General features: G+C 37.3%; 1 protein-coding gene across 1 annotated transcript; it reads left to right on the top strand.

Moving 5' to 3' along the window:
* Positions 1-1,821: 1,821 nt before the first annotated feature.
* Positions 1,822-9,991, top strand: LOC137717622 (uncharacterized). Its single transcript, XM_068457040.1, has 17 exons — positions 1,822-2,314; positions 2,411-2,453; positions 2,923-3,044; positions 3,401-3,508; positions 3,856-4,000; positions 4,090-4,194; positions 4,814-4,906; positions 5,048-5,552; positions 5,634-5,776; positions 5,970-6,328; positions 6,428-6,595; positions 7,517-7,807; positions 7,902-8,291; positions 8,375-8,419; positions 8,501-8,589; positions 9,151-9,241; positions 9,475-9,991. Exons 1-17 carry the CDS (start codon positions 2,135-2,137, stop codon positions 9,550-9,552), a joined length of 2,955 nt encoding a protein of 984 aa, XP_068313141.1. The 5' UTR covers positions 1,822-2,134; the 3' UTR covers positions 9,553-9,991.
* Positions 9,992-21,820: the final 11,829 nt, after the last annotated feature.

Raw genomic sequence — 21,820 nt, 5'->3', positions numbered from 1 at the left:
ACTGTTAGGATTTGAGAGGTTGTCCCGACGAAAATGGAGAAGAACCAAGCATACTGGACATGGACCGATGAGGACAATGTTTTGTTGCTAGACAACTTCACTTTGGCATGTATGATGTCAATGAGTTGAAAATGCAGATCGAGGAGTTGAAGGTGTTTGTGGTGTGATTGGGCCATGAGAATGACATTTCTGAGACGACAACGTTTAAGAAGTTGGAAGAGTTGACCAAGTTGGTCGAGTATTTAAGGATGGAATTTAAGACAAAACCTGTAGAGGAAGAAGAAGAGGTTGTATATGAGAATGAAGATGTAGAAGAGGATGGTGAAAAAGATGGTGATAGAGAATATGATGTGGAAGAAGGGGAGGAACAAGCAAAGGGTGAGGATGAGAATGAGGAGGATCAAGAAATGAAGGAAAAGGTAGGAACCCAAGGGGTCGTAAGGGAAGAGATTATGAAAGTTGTGGGGGCAGAGGCTTTGAAGGTGGTTCGAGGGATTCTTGATTGGGACAATCCCTTAAGTGTATGTGCCAATCTACTTGTTTTGGTTGGAGAACCAGTATCGGACCGCAAAAGAAGATGTCAATGGTTCCAATACCGATGATGAGGTGGTTATATTCACACTTGAGGGCGAGCATTTGGGAACCAAAATAAGGTTAGGTACACAAGGGCAACGACAAAGAAAGGGCATAAAAGGAATAGGAAAGTGGTAGATCATACTGCGGTGATCTTTAACGTGACCAAGTGGCCAAACTCCATGCTAGTGAGCCATTGGAGGATGTTGTGCAGAGAATTGCCTTACTTAAAGTCGTAGACAAAAAGTGCTTGCTTGATGCTATGGAACATTTCTATCACTTCAAGATGGTGAAGGAGAATGAAAAGGAGTAAATTACTCTTAAAAGTTTAGTTTTTATTTATGTATGAAATTTTTTGAGTAATTGAATACAATGATGAACCTTTATGATTTTGTTACATTGTTAGTCTGGTTGCCCTGTTGGATATTAGGACGGATGGAGACACTAATTTTTGGAGGCAGCTCCTTGAGCTGCAAGGCGGGCTGTCCACCAATGTAAGTAACTAAACCATATATTGTTTTGGAGTAATTGTATTGAGTTGGGATTGCATTGTTGTGAATGTGTAATTTAAAATTTCCTTATGACAGCACATCTACTTGCAGCCGTTTCTTCTGAGGAAGCATCAGCACGAGCTTCACATCGTACCACCAGTTTTGACTACCAACACCAATGACTATTTTCTGGTAATGTATCAAATTGAATTGCTCTCCTATTATTGAAAACTTTTACACTTATGATATTAAGTGTGTTATCGTATCGATGAATAATGCTATATGTTGTTTGATTTATTATTGATGAGGGCAACTATATGTTTTACAATTGTGAATGGTCTTATTGTATACGCTACCATGCGGCGACGACAAGTGCAAGAGCATCAAGAGGTAGGAAAGGCTATGTTTTCAAAGGATTTGAGCTGGTGTTGGTTAAACAGTGTAGGGGGGAGGGGTTGGAAGACTGGGTTTTACGCACGCGCTTGTTAGCTCACAGCTATTGGATTATGTTCGCATGAAAGGTCTATACGCCTTCGAAATGTCCCTTTTTAGGTTGGACCTTGTGCCTGTAGGCCCACCAGTGTACCAAAAGAGGAAAAAAACTGAAAATTGGCTAATGCAAAATTCAATGTTATGTTAACAACATACAAATTAAATTCTTATAATCGAACTAACCAAAACTGAATATTATAGGCATATGTATCAAATATGGACGGCGCAACCATAAAATATGCTCGACATAAGAAACCGAAATTGAAATTTGAAAATAACCATTTTGTTAAATAGCCTGAAAAGGAGACAGAAAAGGCGATTGCAATCCGTACTGCCCAACGGCAACGGCGACGTCTGCACTAGGCAATTCCCGCCTTTTTATTTTCCCTTTCCCTTTTTTTTTTTCTCTCTCTTTCTCTCTCTCTCTATCCCGAAATTCAAAACCTCACGGAGGAGCTCTCCAAAACTGAAAAACCTAAATTCACTGATTCCACTCAGCTCTCTCTCTCTCTCTCTCTCTCTCTCTCTCTCTCTCTCTCCCCAGAGCTCCGTCTTCGACGTCTCCGGCATCCCCCAAGATGCGGAAAACGGCGGCGTTTCAGGGGGCCAACGTCTTCATGTCGCGGAACCTGGTCCCGCCCGAGATGTTCGACGCTCTTCACGACGCGCTTAAGCACAACGGCGCCAATGTCTTCCTCTGCTGCGACCCTTCCCGCACCGCCCCCAACGACTACCACGTCATCGAGTCCTCCGATCACGTTTGTGTCGTCTCAACTCCCCTCAAATCTCAGATTTTTTTGTATTCGCGTCGTTCAATTTCTGGTTTCTGATTTTTTTTTTCTCTCGATTTTCAGGTGAAGTTTGAGGATCTTAGAGCCAAGGGTTGCAATTTGCTAGGTATGCTACTCCCGAATTTCGCTGCATTTCACTGTTTGTTGTGCGAATTCGGATTCAGTATTTGCTTTTCGATTATGTGAATTAGGAATCAGGGTTTATAATTTTGTTGTTTTTAGTGAAGTGAAATGAGGAATTGGGTCTTGATTGTTTTTAGAGAAGATAATGGTTATTTAATTACAGAATGGTTCATAGTGATATACAAAGCAAGTCTGCACGAAATGTTTCCCTTTTTCTGTTTAATTTTTTTGTAATACAGTTCTGTAGTTAATTAAGTAGACTACAGATAGCTAATGGCCTTACCCAATTGAACCATTAAGTCAAAGCACAATTGGGTATCTGTTAAATCGTAAACCGTGCGAACTTAAGAAGTTTTTGATACGGGATGAATGGTTGTTCTTTTGAATTTCTAATTCAAGTCCTTTCTTGGGAAGTGGTGATGACTTGGATATGTGTTTCTGATGTTGAGCAGGTCCTCAATGCGTGTTTGCTTGTGCGAGCGAGCATAGGGCTCTTCCTAAACAAGGGTTTACTTGTTGCCTTGCAATGGATGGTTCCAAAGTACTTGCGTCGGGTTTTCAGGGAGATGAAAAGGTATTGTGCCTGCAGCTTGTGGGTGTGATATTTCAAATTGGAGCAAAATTCTAACAGTAGCTTACTAAGTATTACAATGGGAGCAAACATCTGTCATCTATCTCTGAATCACTTATTTGAGTTTTTCTTGATTGTTCTTTCTGAGTTCAGCAGAAAAATCTTTCAATCTTTGTTACTTCCATTTGATAAAGTTTATTATCCAGGTTTTTCAATTGTCTTCTACTGTTACTATTTAGAAACATGCATTCTTATATTCGATTTTGTTCATCTCCACTCCTATCTATTACATTTATTAGCAGCATAACAACCCCCTCTCTTTCATCATTGATATTCCATTGCTTATCATTGTGTTGCAGATTAAGATAGAGAAGTTAGTAACAGCAATGGGGGGAGTTTTGCAAACGCAAACATCTTCGGATGTTAACTTTGTCATTGTGAAGAATGTATTGGCTGGAAAATACAAGGTTAGTAACTTAACCTTTCTGTTTCTTCAAGGTTTCATGCAATTTGATTCATTTCTCCATCAGTGTATTGGAATTTGAAATTTCTATACATGTCAGTTAATAACAAAACTTAAAAAACTTATTTACAAACTCTCACGTGCAATTTCATATAATTTGACTATGTTTGTAAATTCTAAATGGAACTCAATGATGGGGTTCTCTTGCAATCGCTTTAAAGAAGAAGGATTTTTATATTTGGGGTCTGACGATAAATCAGACACTATCTGAGAAGGTATTTTGGGAAAAGGGATTATAGCAGATATTTTATGGTAAGAGATGTAGTTACTGAGTTATTATTCTTTATGCAGTGGGCTTTAAATACTTTGAAGAAGCCAATTATCACTGTTAATTGGTTGTATCAGTGCTGGAAAGAGCATCGCACTGTGTCTCAAGATTCATTTAGGGTTCTTCCTTTTTCTGGGCTGACAATTTCTGTAACCAGAATTCCAGCAGGTTCTCAAGTAGCAACCTATTTTCTGTGTAAGAAGTAAGTATATTTTTGTTATTCTTAAATGTGTTGCTAAATGTGCTTTTCTCTTCAGATGAGCGAAAGAAGATTGAAAAGCTTATCATAGAAAATGGTGGAAAATATTCTGCTGAACTAACAAAGAAGTGCACTCATTTAATTTCTGATATATCCTTTTGGGGTTCGAAGATGAAGACAACTGTTTTGCATTGTATATGTTATTTTATTTCTTCATATCCGCATATATAGAAATACAAGTCTCAACTTTATGAAGCAAACCTTCAAATATTATGTTTGGTATTTTATCTTCAATATGCTATAAACCCAGATTTAGTTTTATTCGTAGCTGCATTTTTTTTCTGAATCACTACTTCAACCCCACCTTCGACTTCTTATAGTGTACAACACCTTTTCTAATTTTCTGCAACCTCAAATTATTCAGTATTTCTTAATTACTTGATTGATTTTCATAAAGAGAGGTTTATGAGAAACATATTCTACACAATCCTAAGTTTTCTTTGTAAATTAATTTGATTTTATGAGTAAGTGCATTATTTTTGCATGCATTGCTGCTTTTTCTTTCGCTCCCTTGATGTACAATTAGGTTGCATGAACACTTTGTTGTGACTGTTGTTTTTCAATCTCTGTTCGGGTTAGTGGTCAGTTATATGCGTGTGTTCTTTTTACTTAAAGTGCATTCACGAATATCTTCCTTCTAATCCTGCATCATCAATCAGCATTGAGTTTCGAGAATGCGTGTTATTCAATTCTATGTGTCGGTTTTCTTGACTATTTGTAAGCTCCAGAAGGTGACAAATACAAGGTTGCACGAAGATGGGGCCACATTCAGATTGTAACTCAAACATGGTTTGATCAATCTATTTCTAAAAGAGGTAAGGCTTCACTACAGCTTATGGCAATCTTTGAATTTATGGGATTTTACTTTATACTCTTCCATCTCTTGGGTTTTTATGCTATATGTCAGCCCTTGCAATCATCTCTCTCACTATCTTCCCCTTTTTTTGGATGAATAGCTTGTCTTAATGAGGAGTCCTATCCTGTTCAAGGTGCTTCTATATCTTCAAATAAAAGTGTAAGGGGTTGCTTTACTTTGCAGAATAGCCAAAGCAATGCTAGTGGGAGCTTGCAATTTGTGCCACCATCGGTGGTTGCAGATTCGAACTTGACAGCTGCCCCTTGTTCTGGAACTGTGGATTCTGATTTAGAAGCTACCGTCTCACAAAAGATGACCACTATATTTTCTTATGCTCCTTTTGTTGTGAAAAATGAGGATAGTAAGGCACCTGCCTTGGATCCCTTGGAGTCCAAAAGTGAAGTTAACCTTGATGGTTGTGTTGCCGATGATTCTCAGTCTGAAGGTGATGACCTGTACTTGTCAGAATGTAGAATATCTCTTATTGGCTTTGAAGCTTCCGAATTGCGTAGACTGGTTAATATGGTTCGCAGAGGTGGGGGCTCCCGGTATATGTCATTCAATGATAAATTGACGCACATAGTAGTTGGAATTCCTTCAGAAATGTAAGTTGTTCTTGTTGGATGGTTAAGACATAATTATTGCTTTGTTGTTTGAATATCTGACTTTCTTTTATAATTTCTCAGCGAAAAGAAAGAGGTAAGGGGTCTTGCAGCTTTAGGTGTCATTCATGTTGTTAGAGCTGCCTGGCTTGAAGATTGTGATCATGAGAAAAAAGAGATCCCTGTTCTCCAAAGGCACATCGCCCATGATCTACTTCTTCCTGAAGGTTTTTAATAAGTTAAACATGCATTTTTGTTAATTAGTTCTATATTTGTTCCCAAGCACATGCAAATTTTTATGTTGTTGGATTGAAATTGTAGCTTTATCTGTCTTTGTATCTTTCAGATATATATGTAATTTTGTTTATCCAGTTCCTGAGCAGACATTGTTATTGACTTTGATCCTCTCTTTTTGACCAGGAGCACTAACAAGTATGACTAGCAAGGTTAAAGGTAGAATCTCGATGGCTCATCTAAGCATGCCTGCTGATCAATTACAAAGGAAAACAAGTGCTACAACTGGAATGGGAATGTTGGAGAAGAACAGAGAAGAGAAACCAGAAATTAACATGAGAGGTGACGGATCCATGGTAGCAGCTGTTGGACTATCCAAACGAATTAAGCTAACTGTCCTAAATGGCAAAAGTAAGGTTCAATTAAATGATAAAACAAATGGTCTACAGAAGGTGCAACATGATTTCAATGTTCAGAATGGCAAGCCATCATCCGTCTTTAAGGGGAGAATATTTTGCTTTTCAAATTCCTTTCCTGAAGATAAGGTAATTTCTTTAAATGCAGATTTTACAATTAGTCCTCATAACTTTAACATTTGATTTGATTTCGTTGTTATGTGTAATATTTTTTATTTTAACTGCCAGAGAGGTCAAATCATTGAATGGGTAATTCAAGGGGGAGGAGAGTTAGTTGATGGCCATATAAAACAGAAAGTGCACTTCACTATTGAATGTCATGGTGCGAGACCTTTATCCCTGGATGCTACTGAAAGTACATATGTATCAAGTCACTGGATCAGGTCATGTTTGGAGGTATATTCTGTAATTCATAAATGCATTGTCTCGATCAATGTCTACGAGGCCTTTCCTTCTGTTCCATGACCATATGCCGACACATGTTTGGATAACTAATTCTTCCACATGCTGCAACATGACTTGACATTTATGCATGCATATCTGAATACATCGTAAAAAATTATATGCATGCATCTTCAACCTGGTATTGTGTTTTCCACTTGATGGGGAGGAGAGAAGAAAATAGAAACTGTTATTTCTTTTCTTCTCTCTCTTAAGATCAGAATATTGAGTTTTCCTAACTGAGAAAACAAGAATATTGAGTTGTGGGTGCTGTGAGGTAAAGCCTACTTTCTTTGAGGCTGCAAAAATCTTCATCTCACAAGCGTGATGATTTTAAGGGAGAGGGAACTTAGATTGGATTTCTGATATGGAATGCCAACATGACTTAAAAGTGTTTCATGAAATTTGGACCCATCATTGGTCTTTCTTTACTCTCCACTTTCTGTAAGAAATAAACAAAAGGATCAATTAATGGAGACTGAGAGATGTATCCTTTTTTTTATATTATTTAAATAATTTTCTCATCACCATTATGTTTTCCTCAGTCCTCGTATTATCTTTGGAAACACTTTAAAACTCATTTGTTAAAGCGGAATTTGCTGTTATATATTATGTTATATTTTTACATGATGGGTATGATTTTAAACTAAGACCTCTGTAGATCTCACCCACACCTCACCATATATTCCAAGACCTAGATGCATAAAGTTGAATTAGTTTTACAGTTCTAACATTTATTTCTCTTATTGTCGTTTATTATTGCCTTTTATATCTGTATGTTATCATTTGATTAGCTCCTGACTTATTGAATTCCCATTAAAATAAGTATGTACTCTGCTCATTCCAAATGCTGATGAGATTAAAACAATTTTGAAGGACGGATGCTTGGTGGATGTTACTAGTCACATTCTATATGCTCCACTTCCCTGCCTGATTCCTTTGCCTGGATATGAAAACTTTCGGTTTTGTGTTTCTCAATATAATGAGAAAGATAGAGTTTTACTAAGAAATTTATGTTATACACTTGGAGCTAAATTTGTGGAAAAGTTTACGAGGAAGGTTACCCATTTGCTATGCAAGTTTACCAATGGACCAAAGTATGAGGCTGCTCTTAAATATGGTATACACACAATTACGTCCGACTGGATATATGAATGTGTGAAGCAGGTATGCCTTTGTTATCATCGTTTAACTCCTCACTTAGTGGGAAAAGGCTTTGTTGTTGTTGTTGTTCATGCCTTAACTCCTCACTGTTTGGCAGAATAAAGTCGTTTCTCTTGACCAATTTTGTCCAAAAGAAGTCACTGCTGAAGATCAAGAGGCAGGGCTGTGCACCACGAGTCAGTATCCTACACAAGCTGTTCAAACAATATTTGGCGGCAATTCATCTGAGTGTCCAAGTCAGTTACAAGACCTGAGAAACTCATCAGCTGAATTTATTGGCAATAGAAATGACAGCCTCAGAGAAGAGGCCAAAGAATCAAGCTTTTCCAATAAGAAGGCAAGGTTTTCAAAAGTTGACTCTTCTGGGGTGCATTTAAGTATTCCTGTCTGTACCACTGGAGTCAGCAAGAAAGTTCCGGGTGAAGTTTCTTCAGTTGTTCCTGATGTAGCTTCTGCTATTGAGGACTTACTGGAGCAGACAAGTAAGGTAAATATGTTGGATATCTTACAATCTTTAGGTTGCCTTTCAAGTTTATCGGTTTTGTAAGTTTTATCTGTTTTTCTCTGTAGATTCATGATCAGCAATCGCCAGGGAGGAGTTTGTGTGATAGCAATGTATCCTTTTACCCTTAGACGCTAAATTTCATTGTTTCACTATCAACTTTTGTATGACTACATTGCTTGATTGTCAAACAGATTTTTTCACCGGATTGTTCAACTCTTCGTGAAGAGCGCTCAGATTCTCACTCCGTCATTGGATTATCGAGATCTAACTGGTTAAACAGGTGACATTATATCTTTTTACTCGTATAACTTATTTCATATATGTCCTTTCACACCAAAGTTCCAATGAATCGTTGCATGTGTTTGACTAATGAAAATAAATGTTTTCTTTCCTTTCTTGAACGGATGATGCCCTTGTCCCTCCCACACTTCCTCTCCCTTAGGATATTATTAGGGATTGTTAACTTTGAGCATGTGTATGATTTACTTTTTTAATTTTTGTCTTGATATTGGTTGAGTGATAGTATGCGGTATCTTTCTTATGCTTTATGAATCAGAAATATGAGTTTGATTTCATGTATGTGGATTTCAATGTATGATTCTATCCTTGATCTATGATTGACCAAATTGTCGTGAGACTCGTTGCATGGTTATGGTGTGACATAGATTCCTTTTGGTGTAAAAACAAGGCAATCATGTCGTGCGAAAATTCCGTTAAAAGAATTCCTTTGCTACTAGGCTTCTGTATAAAGAATTTGCTGATCCTGCTTCAAAAGATGACAGTTCTGCATTATGTTTCTGGTCTCATTTGACTCTGATATTGAACTTATTTTCTTTTTCAGTGCTGGGAAAAAAGATGACATCCACAATCCTTCCGGAGAACAAAAGGCTGGCTTTTACGATGGTTTTAGCGAAACACAGACCGAGTCTCAGGTTCAGCTGATACTCAACTGCATTGCTCTATCTAAATCTGAATGCTTATCTGATGCCTACCAAGTTCTTATTATAGTTTTTTGTTATTAGTATATTAACATTAGGATTTAGGAAACATAATTTTGTCAATTTCGGTGAACCTTATGCACTTGTGACACATTTAGAAAAATGTCTATGGCTCTAGCCAAATTCCTTCCAATTTTACATCCTCATGCTCAAATTTTACAACGCAGGTTGTTGGATACGAGGAAGATTTGTCAGGCCGGCAAATGCTTATAGACAGAGTACGAACCCGAAGCAGCCTGTCTTGAATTGAAATACTATTGCAGTCCCCCATCTATATTGTCAAACCACTTGCTAACTCGAAGGCTTCTTGCTAAATGCCGTATGATGAAATATATATTCGGACCACTGGTGGTAGCAGACCGATTACTTGTTCGAGTGGTTGTTTCAGGTAAACCTTGTTTGCTTAAAGTTTCAGCAAAGGCGGTAATGGCAATTATTCGGCAGGCATTTGTGCAAGTTTTGAAGATTGAGGGTTTGATGGCAAACTATATCTCTTGTGCGTGCCTGGATGTGTTTACACATAATTTCGAAAATCTTTGTATTACAACAATGCTTGCTTTCCGTCAAGCGGTAATCGAGCTGCTTATTGCCTTTGTATTTCAATGGTTGCAAGGCTGTTGCTCTCTTACTAAGAAGGGCACTGGGACTGAGCAATAAGCATAAGTTGAGGTACAATGAGCAACTGTAAGTCTCAAAACAAACGGAAAAAAATGCATTGGTAAAACTCACAAAACCTGGCTATGGAACAACTCAAGGTAGGATAAAAACCATAGTCCATGGAGAAAAGCGAGAAGTTGCATTAAGTCAAAACTAAACGCTTTCAGGATGCAAATAAAATGCACATAAGGGTATGACCAGGCTAAGATAGGGCCTCGTAAAAACCTTGTCAGGTGGAAAAAAATCCAGTGAAAAAAATGCTCATAATCGTAGGGAAAAAGAGTACATTAAGTTTAAGTGAGTATACTTCTAGATGCTCCTCTGTGCTTGACAAAACTTCCAAATGAGAATTACAAACATTGCAAATTAGACAATTAACGGATACTAATCCTTGAACAAGCTTCTAGAGGGTAGACTTTGGCAACGACTTTGTGAAGAGGTTGGCGAGGTTGTCCTCAAATCAGATTTGATTGACTTCAATCTTCTAATGTTTTTTGTTGCTAATGTGAAAGAAAAAATTCGAAGCAATATGCTTTCTGTTGTCTCTTTTGATGTATCATGTCTTGATATGGTCAATACATGCAACGCCATCTTCATTAATCGTTGTAGGATAATGTCAACGAGAAGCATTCACACGTTTCCAATATGATTAGAAACAACTCTCAACCAGAAACATTCACATGTAACTTCATGAAGAAGAGAATTTCAACATGGTATGAAAAAGTTGCAACTAAGGCTTGTTTGGTTGACCGGTGTCTGCAATGGTAAAGGCATAACCCGTTTGAGAACGTGCATTGTGCGGGTTAGATACATAACTTGCGTCAGCATAACAAGGCGATAATTAACTCGAGGGCCAATGGGGATAACGGCTCTATGATAGGAGAATATTTATGCAACTTTGTTATCTTATTTCTTTGCATTTACTTAGTTAATTTCCATTTATTTTGGTAATTTAAGTTATTTTCGTATTATTGTAGGTCCAGTTGGTAAAGATGACAATAAATATTCAAATGGAGCAATTTGGAGCAGTTTTGGACTTGGATTGGATAACATGCGTGGATAGCATATGGCCTGGACCTTTTTGGTGTTTAAATGGTACTAGACATGTGCTAAAATCTGGAGAAATTAAACTTGAGGCTTGGAAGACAAGGAATTACATAAAAAAGAGGAATCCTAGTTGGAGAGGAACATTATCTTATCCTATCTTATCTTATCTTATCTTATCCAACATTATCTTATCTTATCTCCAGCTGCAAGGAGGAATCCTAATCACATTCCAACATTTTCTACCTGATTCTTAGAGTTCTAAAATAATTCAAAATGCCTAATCCCTTTCCTCCTTGGATTCAGCTGTTTCCCCCTATATATATATATATGAAATTCCTGCAGTGATTTAAGGGGTGTCGCGCTTACCATTCATTCATTGAAGTTGTTGGAATTTTTAGAGTTTTTTCTATCTTTGTTTTAAGTTTCAATGTATATTTTAGATTGCTTTTAAGTTAGGATGAATATGTGTAACTAAGTTTGTTTTTAGCTAGAGGTGAATTCGAAGCCATGATCATATGTTTTATATAAATTGATTACATCCAGTTATTGTTTTATAAAACATGAGTGCGATTTACTTATCTGCTTTATAGAAAACTTATTCTTGTATGTTTATTAAGGATGCATACTTAGTTTGCATGCAGGGATTTGATGCTAGAATATAAGGGAATTTCACCTAATCGCTATGAACTTATATTTGTAAGTAGTAAAAGTCACTAGTCGTAATTGAGTTAAGTAAATTGGCAGGAGTATCATACTTTTCATAGTTACGAATGTTTTGTCAGTGCTTATGATTTTCACAGAACTTAATGATCTTTGAGATGTATCTCTATCATGCTTTTCATAGTTAGGGAACTTGAGAAGAATAATTTGGTTGCGTCTTGAGTCCAATTTAATGAATTAAGGAAAATCTGAGAGTTAATTAGTGTTGTTCACAGTTAATTTGGGACGTTGTCATTCATGGTTTATATGAAGAATCGATTTGTATGCATATGTTTCATGTGTGGAGAAGAATCCTTTAGCTATCCTTTCATCCATACCTCATTCACAACTTAATTCACTTGCTGCCATTTAATTTTGTTTTAGTTAAATTTGTCCAAAATCCCCTAGTCATTGTTTTGATGTTAGTTTAACTTAGTTTTCAGTTTTATAAGTTTAATTTGTGTTGATTAGCATCCCTTCTAATCGCCGGAATAGAACGATCCCTACTTACTCGTGCTACGATTGCATAATTTATAGGGTTTAATTTGTGTGTTAGTTTCTACCACATCACTCCACTCAAGAATCCAAAGGGATATAATAAGCCCAAATCCGTACTACCTTTGAGGTAACAAAGGATGTCTTTAGCACCAGTCAAGTGTATGCACGTAGGCACATCGCTATATCTTGCCAAAAGATTAACAACGAATGAGATGTCTTGTCTAGTCTAGTGCACTGTGCTAAGTCAACAAAGCACTAATTGCACTCAAGTATGAAACTTCAGGCTCCAAAACCTCTTCCTCATCATCTTTAGAAAAAAAGGGTCGCATTTTGCATTTAGCGTTCGGATGACCATAGGAGTACTCGAAGGGTTCGCTCTATCCTTGCTAAAGCGTCTTAACACCTTATGGGTGTAGTTCGATTGATGTACCAAAATACCATTTGAACAATGTTCGAACTTCGGGCCCATACAGTATCGAGTTTTCCCTAGATCTTTCATCTCAAATTTCGACTTCAGGTGCAAGACAGTTTTCTCAAGCTTTTCAGGAGTGCCAATGAGATTCATGCATCAACATAAATTGAAACAATCACAAATCCAGAATGTGATATCCTGGTAAACATGCATGGGCATAGTTCATTATTCACATATCCTTGACTAATCAAATACTCAGTTAAACGACTATACCACATATGCCCAAATTGTTTCAATTGGTGGAGCGAATGCCTCAATCTAATTGAGAGGCTATTCCATGGTCTAGAACTATTTGATCCATTCAATATTAGTCATTCGGGAACTAATGATGTAGGTTTACGTATTAAGATCCTTATAAAATGCGTGGTTACCACGTCTATAAGTTGTATATCTAGTTTTTTGGAAGCTACCAAACTAATAAGGTAGCGGCACGTTATGACGTCCTTATGGGGGAGTACACCTCTTTGTAATCAATCCTAGGAAGTTTAGAGAAACCTTGCGCCACAAGGTGTGCCTTATATCGTACTATTTTACTTTTGGCATTACGCTTTCTCACAAAAACCCACTTATAGCCAGTGGACTTCATATGTGGAGTTCTAGGAATTACAGGTCCAAACACTTTAAGTTTCACAAGTGAATCAAATTCGACATAGATTGCTTGTTTCCAATTTGACCAATCAGTTCTACGTTAACATTCATCAAGGGAAAGTGGTTCAATGTCATTGTTTTAGCATGATTTTAGTAGTTACTGTGCATGCAAATGCATCTTCGACTATCATCTTATTCCGATTCTGAACCTCATCCAAGCTACCATAATGCACCGAAATAGGGGTGGGTTCAAAAAATCGAAAACCGAAAAAAACCGACAACCTAACCGGACCGAGGCCGAAAAAAACCTGAACTGCTAAAAAACTGAACCGAAATTGTCAAACCGAACCGAACCGAATCTGACCAGTTCGGTTTAGATTTTTGAGGCTCGGAAATCGAACTGAACCGAACCGAACCGATATATATATATATATATAATTTTTTTGAATATTTATAAATAGTTTAGTCATACAATCATAACAAAACAGAACCTGTTGCCAAGTTGGTTTCAGTGAAACTTTACAAGCAGGAGGCATGGGTTCGAACCCTCATGCCTCCAGGATTTGTGAGATTATTTTTAATTTTTTAATTTTTTTAACAAAACCCTTAACTGTAACGCTGCCGGTGTATAGTAAGTTGTTGTAACCCTAACCCTCCTCCTCCTTATTTTTCATTCCCCTGAGCCTCTTCTCCCTAGACTCTCGTTCCCTCCCTTCCCTGCCTTCAGTTCTTCTTCTTCAGTTCAGAGTTCTTTCATGAACCCTAGGCCTAAACCCAGTAGTAACCCTCTCGCAGTCTCGCGCAGCCTGAGGCCCTGAGCCTCCTCTCTCTCTCTCCAGTGATTCATTAATAGGGACATAGTCACTTTTGGGAAAAGCGATTATTGCCTCAGAAGTGATTATAGCCCCTTCTAATGACAGCCTGAGGCCCTGACCGACAGGTTTCCCCTGCTGGTCAACAAGAAACTTAGCAAAGTTCCACTGGATATTGTCATCGAAGAATCCCCATTTGCCTAACTTCAAGAACTTGTACAACGGAGCAGTATTAAACCCGTTTACTTCAATCTAACACAAGAACAAAAATGGTAAATTTAAAAGTGTGCAATAATTACAAAAACGTCCAAGAACACATCTAAAACTCTTAACCTGCAAAATTCCTAACGGGAGTTATAAATAAGCACTGATATAGAACAATTATACATATATGAAATTCTAGAAGTTTAAGTTTGTTAGCATGCGCATAGTTACAATGCAGTTGTTCGTCGTTTTACAAAGACAATGCATGAGGCATCCAGTCGAACAATCTTCTGGCTTGCCTAAAAGTCTAATATGTTTACACTGTTGGAACGCAGATGCAACATAACCTAGTGTTTTGATTCTGAATCTACCTTGTTAAAAATTGGGAATGCTGTTTTGAAACGAGTGCAGGCAAACTCTTGAATCTGTTCATTACTTCCTGGTTCCTGAGCAGCAAACTGGTTGCACGGAAATGCCAGAATCTCCAAGCCTGCGCCGCACCCCCGGTACATGATACAAAGGAGAAGAAGTAAAGAGAATAGTAGAAATATTTCAATAACCTTTTGACCTAGTAATTGAGTTTACAATGAAAATGTTTTTTCATATTACAAAACTGAAGGAATTCTTGTTCTTCTCGTAAATATTAGACTGTTGCAGAAGCAAAACAAAATAAATTTAATTACTAGAAGAAAAAAAACTTCATCGATCGATGGCAGCTCAAGACTAAATTTTCTAGAAACCTGGTTGTTACAGTTAAATTTTTTAATGGTTGTTAAAATGGCAGGCATGAAAAGATAACATCAGCTCAGAATCCATACCTTTAATTGAACTTTGATTATAATTGAACTTTGAATTGAATGTTTATTTTCATTGTCTTTGAGACTATGATTATATTAGAAATTTGGAATGCTTATTTTGAGTCTTGACGATTATGTTGAAATAGGACTTATTACAAAATGGATGCAAGTTGTTTTCATATACTTTTTTAAGCTACTTGGAGAAAGAAAGAAAGAAAGAAAGAAAGAAAAAAAAAAAAAAAAAAAAAAAAAACCGAACCGAGCCGAAACCGAACCGAATAGAAACCGAACCGAACCCAAACCGATAGAAAACCGAACTGAACCGAATCGAACATTAATTTCAGTTCAGTTTCTAGTTTTCGCAAAAAACTGAACCGAACGGAACCGAACCCACCCCTACACCGAAATCTCACAATTTTTCCTTTCCTTTTTCTTTTTTGCTGTATATGGAATACGCCAAGACACTACGTATTACACTGCTTTGACAACTATACAAAAGTGTAAGTCTAAAAAATTCAAAGTATTAGAGTTAGAGGAGTCTTCTATAACCCATTACGTGGTGCTTATGTTAACTGCTTAAGAGGCCCATAGCGTATTAAGCAAGTGAAGGGTGTGACCTAGAGAAGGGCGACCCATAAATCATCCTAGTAGTGGCTCTGAACTCTGACTCCATAGTATGATTATTTCTATCTTAAACCAAAATATTAAGTCAAGTATGTTCTGCGGCGATCTCATGCCTAATGTAGGTTTGAAGGAGGCATACAGACTAGGAAATCCTGAAGGGAAATTTTATACCAACGGAGCTCTAATTTGAGGAAGTAACGTAGCAAAGCCAGTTATGTGTCATCTGACAAGAAACTATCAAGTCTGATGCATATAGGGTCTGTCAAAAGGATTCCAAAAGTGTTTCTGATCCCACGTGTTAGGGACCAAGTCCCTAACGAACGTTTTGTTTAATGTTCACTAGGAACAGGCATGCAATTTGGACTAAGAAGGAAAGCCTTTCTTGGTTACATGATGCGATGAAATATTAGGCTGACATTAAGATCTGGAGGACATTCCAGACAAGATTAATTATTTTCTTATCTTTAATCCAATCCATGCATTAAAGCAAGTTTCGAAGGAGTTTTTCATGGGTTTTAGACCTAGTGTTGGAGAATGGTAGTACTCTACTTATTGCGGAAATCTTTATAGACACTAAGTTTTGGGAATAACATTTTTGTGCAATGTTATCAAGGTGGTCGAAACCCAACCTAAGCCTACAAAGTTATTCGTGTTTAAATCTGTCACTTAGTACTCCGAAACCCAACCTAAGCCTACAAAGTTATTCGTGTTTAAGTCTGTCACTTAGTACTTCGAGTTAAGTTTACTTTGGAAAGATGTGCAAATATTCATTGAATAGTCAAAGTCCCATGAATAGGGCAAAAAAGTACAACATCGGGGGAGATAAGCCCTCACCCTTAGCGAAAATTGTTCTAGCACCTAAAGGAAAATACACTTGGCGAACATAATCAAAGAGGTGACTCAAGGTATATGGAACCGTGACTCGATGCTTCTACAACTCCCTTACTTCACCAAGGAGTTAGCAAAAAGATGCCATGAAAATCCAAGAAGGAAGTGGATCCCGGTATGAGGACGCTCAAGAAAAGGAGAATCTAGCAGAAGACTTGGTATATCTTCATCGGATTTTGAAGTCGCCCACCAAATTTTGATGAACCTTAAAGAAAAAATCGCAACCCTCTAGCTACGCACTTTGGAAGTTCAAGGACGGTCTCATTGTTGTTTACTGACATTGGTGGAACATTACGAAGAACCATAGTTTAATCAGAAGTATGAAGAAGAAAATATGAAAAGTAAAGGAGAAGTTTCGGGCTATTTAAAGAGGATTTTTCAGAATCATCTCACTGTTGAATCCTAAACGTCTCGCCTCGAGTTTTGTGCACCGGCGGTCGGATTCACTCGTAAATATAAAAAACAGCTCCTCATTCCTCGTGTACACGCAAATTGATGTCTCCCATCATTGCTGTCTTTATGGAACAATTCCTAAGATAACACCCCTGAATCCGAAACATCTCCACTACCTCTCAACAATAACGAGACTGGATTGACACATGTCAAAAGAATATCAAACGGTAGCTATCCAAATTTACTCGGAAAAACATGGTCATTGGATAACTATCCATCCTCAAGCAGAACGCATTTTCAAATACATAGTTAGGGGCAATAGTGAGACCATGATTTTTCAAGACCAAAGTGAGGTCAGAAGACTCCTTCCTCGGAAGTCCGATCATAGATTCAATAACTCCGATTGGATTGAGTCACTTAAACGAACCAACGAACCAACGAACCAACGAACCAACGAACCACCACATTTTGTTATACTCTGAAAAGGTAGGCAAAGTCCACCTACTTCTATGAGATTAACCATTCTTGTCCACAAGATAGAGAAACCTGATCCGATTGGGGATCAGACGAGCTTCCTATATTCTTGGAAATTCCTACAATTGTTTTTAGGATTGGTGTGCGCCGCAAGTAATCACACTTCTAAGAGGAAACAATATCTAATCCTATATATCCTCTTGATTCTCCTGGTTTAATATAAATTCCATATCCTAAAAGGTCTATCTCTTCGCTAGTATAAATACCCTCATCTAGGGCAAACCTCTGGTAATGCTTCCTTATCACATATTCTCTTGCCCACTGCTTGAGTCTTAATATTGGTTATTAACTTGACCGTTAGAAAGCCTTTGGCTAGTACCTGACTGGTCCAAGGTCTGGCTTCAGTTATTTGCTTTCTTACAGGTAACCAGACTTGCTCACCTCTTCTATCCGCTATGGTGTGGGAATTTAGTTCCACAACATCAATGTTTTTAGTTTTAGTTTTCTAATTGTTAGATCCATTTAAAGAGTCATTTACTTTAGCAGATGCATTGAACTTAAAAGAGTTCTTAGAGGACTTAGAATTCTTACCAGAGTAACTAGAAGATACATTGAACCTCTTCTTCCCTTTGCCAAATTCCACAAAATTCATAACTGGACATATTTGCCTGTTTTCTTGCTTTTTGTCAAGTCTCCTCTTGAAAACAGTATTCAATCAATTCATCAACATCCCAGTTCTTGTCATGTGTATTGTAGGATACTTTCAATTGGTTGTACTTGTTATGAAGTGCTTAAAGAATCATGAACATCAACAACTTTTCTCTGATGTCAACGTCCATGAAATTAAAATTTTTAGCAGTATCAGTCATCTTCATAATGTTATCCCTAATACCAATCCACATGGTTCTAAAAAATGCTAGACGCTAATTGGGCGACAGGCTAGGCTCTAGTGCCTAGGCGGACTAGGCAAATTATTTTTTTTTGTAAATTTATTATATTATATAAATAAATGGTTTGTTTTTAAACACCCCATATTATGTTGAACGCAACCCACATTAAATTTAATATTAAATAACTTATTTAACCTACTATACAATGACAATTTCAACCTTAAAATAATTAAAAATTTTCTAAGGGTAAATTACACTTTACCACCTCAAGTTTGGGGTTGATTTCAATTTCTTACAACATCTTTAAAACATTCCAATTTCATACCTTAAGTACTAGAGCTGACGTGGCTGCCACATTTGTGCCACGTGGCCAAAAAAAATATTTTTTTAATTAAAAAAAACCTAAATCTTCTTAAAAAAAAATAAAAATAAAAATAAAACGCAGAACCTACCCCCACCCCTCTTCTCCCTCCCGAGCCTCCCAACCACCTCCCTTTCCTCCACTCTATTCACCTCCCCTCCCATCCAAAAACCCACACCATCCCACCCCACCCTCACTTTCCCCAAGCCTTTTCTCCTCTTCCCCTTCCCGGAGCTGCAGCCGCTTCCTCCACTTCCCAAGCATAATTTTAGATGGAGCTTCAAGAATTCCCAATTGGGTTCTGACGACGAAGATGAGTTCTTTTCTCCCAGAGGATCTTCCACAAGTCCCAAACATGGTAGCTTAAGAATAACAAGCTTCGACAGAGTGTTTAAGGCCGTCGATGGCGTCAACTTCGAAAGCAGAAGCTTTAATTCGAGAATTGCATCATACCCATGTTCGAAATCTGCTTCCCCATCAAGTTTTGGGTCGTGCACGGTCTCGCCAGTGTTGAATTTGAGCCTCATAAGCTTGAAATCGAAGTTGCTGGACTCAGTAATCAATTTCCCAGCTCCGTCGCGACCTCATTAGATATCAGTATCATCGTCCCCATCATTATCCTTGTCGTCCTCAATAAAATCTAACCTTTTCGAGCTGAAGAATCACTCTCCAGAGAGAAATAAAAGTTTTGTTCCAATAAGACTTTCTCCTCCGCCTCTTCCGTCGCCACCCCCCAGGTTTTGGGAAGCTCCGATTGGTCGAAATCCGAACATAGGGCCACCAGTTCTTATCACGCCTTCTCGACCTACTGTGCTTCAAACTTCGGGGAAGGTGGGGGTGGGATGGGGCGGGTTTTTGGATGGGAGGGGAGGTGAAAAGAGTTATTGTAGGTTCAATTGGTTAAGATGACAATAAATGGCCAAAATGAGCAATTTGGAGCAGTTTTGGATTTAGAATGGATAACATGCGTGGAGAACAAGTGGGATGGACATTTTTGAGGTTTAAAAGGTGTTTAACATGTGTTAAATATGTGCTTAAGATTTGGAGAAATCAACATTGAAGCTTGGAAGACAAGGAAAAACATTATCTTATCTAGTCTTATCTTATCTTATCTTATCTTATCCTATATTATCCAAACATTATCCTATTTAATCCAACATTATCTAAACTTATCTCCAGCTGCAAAATGAGTCCTTATCCTATTTTAAATCATTCCCATCTAAATTTAGGAGTTTTAATCCATCTAAACACATCAATCCTTTTCCTCATTGGTTTCAGCCGCACCCTTGCCTTATAAATTGTATTGTGCCGCAGCATTTAGGGGTGCCGTAGGTTTTAGGAGCATTCAAAGAAGAAATCAAGTGTGCTGTGACGTGTAATAGGAAAATGAGAGCTTGTGCCGTGCAGAGACACACCTAAGTTTTGTGCCGCAAATTGCAATCAAGCCTTGGAGATTTCCAGAGTTATTTCTATCCTTTCATAGTTTCAATGTTTATTTTATATTACTTTTCAAATACAATGAACATGAGTGGCTAAGTTTCGTTTTAGCTAGAGGTGAATTCGAAGCCATGGATATATGTTTTATATGAATTGATTTCCTCCAATTATTGTTTCATAAAGCATGAATGCGATTTACTTATCTGTTTTATAAAGAACTTATTCTTGTATGTTTATTAAGGAAGCCTACTTAGTATGCATGCAGGGATTTGATGCTAGAGTATAAGGGAATTTCACCTAATCGTTATGAACTTATATTCACAGTAGTAAAAGTCACTAGTCATGATTGCGTTAAGTAAATTCCTGGCACGAGTATCATGCTTTTTATAGTTATGAATGCCTTGTCAATGCTTTTGATTCTCATAGAACTTAATGATCTTTGATATGTATCTCTATCATACTATTTATCTAGGGAACTTGATAAGAATAATTTGATTGCGTCGTTGAGTCCAATTCAATGAAATTAGGAAAATCTGAGAGTTAATTAGTGCTGTTCACGATTAATTTGGGCATTGTCATTCATGGTTTATAGGAATAATAACTGGAAATCGATTTGTATGCATATGATTTATGTGTGGAGAAGAATCCTCCAGCTAGCCTTTCACCCAATTTTCATTCACAATTTACTTTGTTTGATGCAATTTACTTTACTTTTTTAAAATTCGTCCAAAAATCCCCATATCATTGTTTTAGTGTGTGTTAGTTAGTTTTTAGGGTTTTTGTGTCAAAATTGTGTTGATTAGCATCCCTTCTAATCCCCGGATGGAAAGATCCCTATTTGCTCATACTACAATTGCATTAAAAGGGTTTAGTTTGTATGTTAGTTTCTTCCACATCAGTTTTCAATTTTTTCAATTTTTTTTTTTTTTTTTTTTTTTTGAGAAGATTCAGGATTTTTTTTTCCACGTGGCATACATTTGGCAGCCGCGTGGCATAAATGTGGCAGTCATGTCACCTCTTAAAGGATCAATGGATGGAAAATGTAACGGATGCATTATATTGAAATAAAATAGTACTTGAGGTATGAAATTGAAATGTTTTAAAGATGTTGTAAGAAATTGAAATCGACCCCAAACTTGAGGTGGTAAAGTGTAATTTACACAATTTCTAAATACACCCCAAATCATTTTAAATTGTTTTATCTTCTTCAACTCTCAGACAAAGTGAATGTTCTTGATGACCCTTAGATGAAGGCGCTAGTTTTTGTTGATAAAGCTTTCTCTTTCTTATTAGGCAAAGAAAACTGTCATGAAGTAGTGATATCAATGCATCTCTAGGAACAAGGAAGGAAGTCATAACCTGTTACAAAACATAAGCAACGCCCATCAATGCTTCGTTGGTTTCTGGTGAGCTGTTTATTAAAGCAATGCAGACAAGGTTCTAAAAAACGCTAAGCGCTAGTCGGGCGGTGGGCTGGCGCCTAGCGCCTAGGCAGCTAGGCGGGGTCTAGGCGGATTTAGGTAAATTTGTTGTATATCTTGTAAATAAGTGCATATTGACATTTACAAAAAATTATACTTGTATGAAATCCATGGATAAGATAATAAAAGAATGATAAAATGCAAAAAGAGTATCCAACAAGTCCAAAATTTAAAAACACATTAAGCATATA

Source organism: Pyrus communis, chromosome 15 (genome assembly GCF_963583255.1).
Source record: "Pyrus communis chromosome 15, drPyrComm1.1, whole genome shotgun sequence".
In the NCBI taxonomy this organism is placed as follows: domain Eukaryota; kingdom Viridiplantae; phylum Streptophyta; class Magnoliopsida; order Rosales; family Rosaceae; genus Pyrus; species Pyrus communis.
This window is presented reverse-complemented; position numbering and strand designations above follow the sequence as displayed.

Bases quoted from the DNA above. Each gene is read 5' to 3' on its own strand.
- LOC137717622 (XM_068457040.1), top strand. From the start codon at position 2,135: ATGCGGAAAACGGCGGCGTTTCAGGGGGCCAACGTCTTCATGTCGCGG. The intron at 4,195-4,813 runs GTTCGAAGATGA...ACTATTTGTAAG, and splicing joins TTCTGATATATCCTTTTGGG to CTCCAGAAGGTGACAAATAC. The intron at 8,420-8,500 runs GTATCCTTTTAC...ATTGTCAAACAG, and splicing joins GGAGTTTGTGTGATAGCAAT to ATTTTTTCACCGGATTGTTC.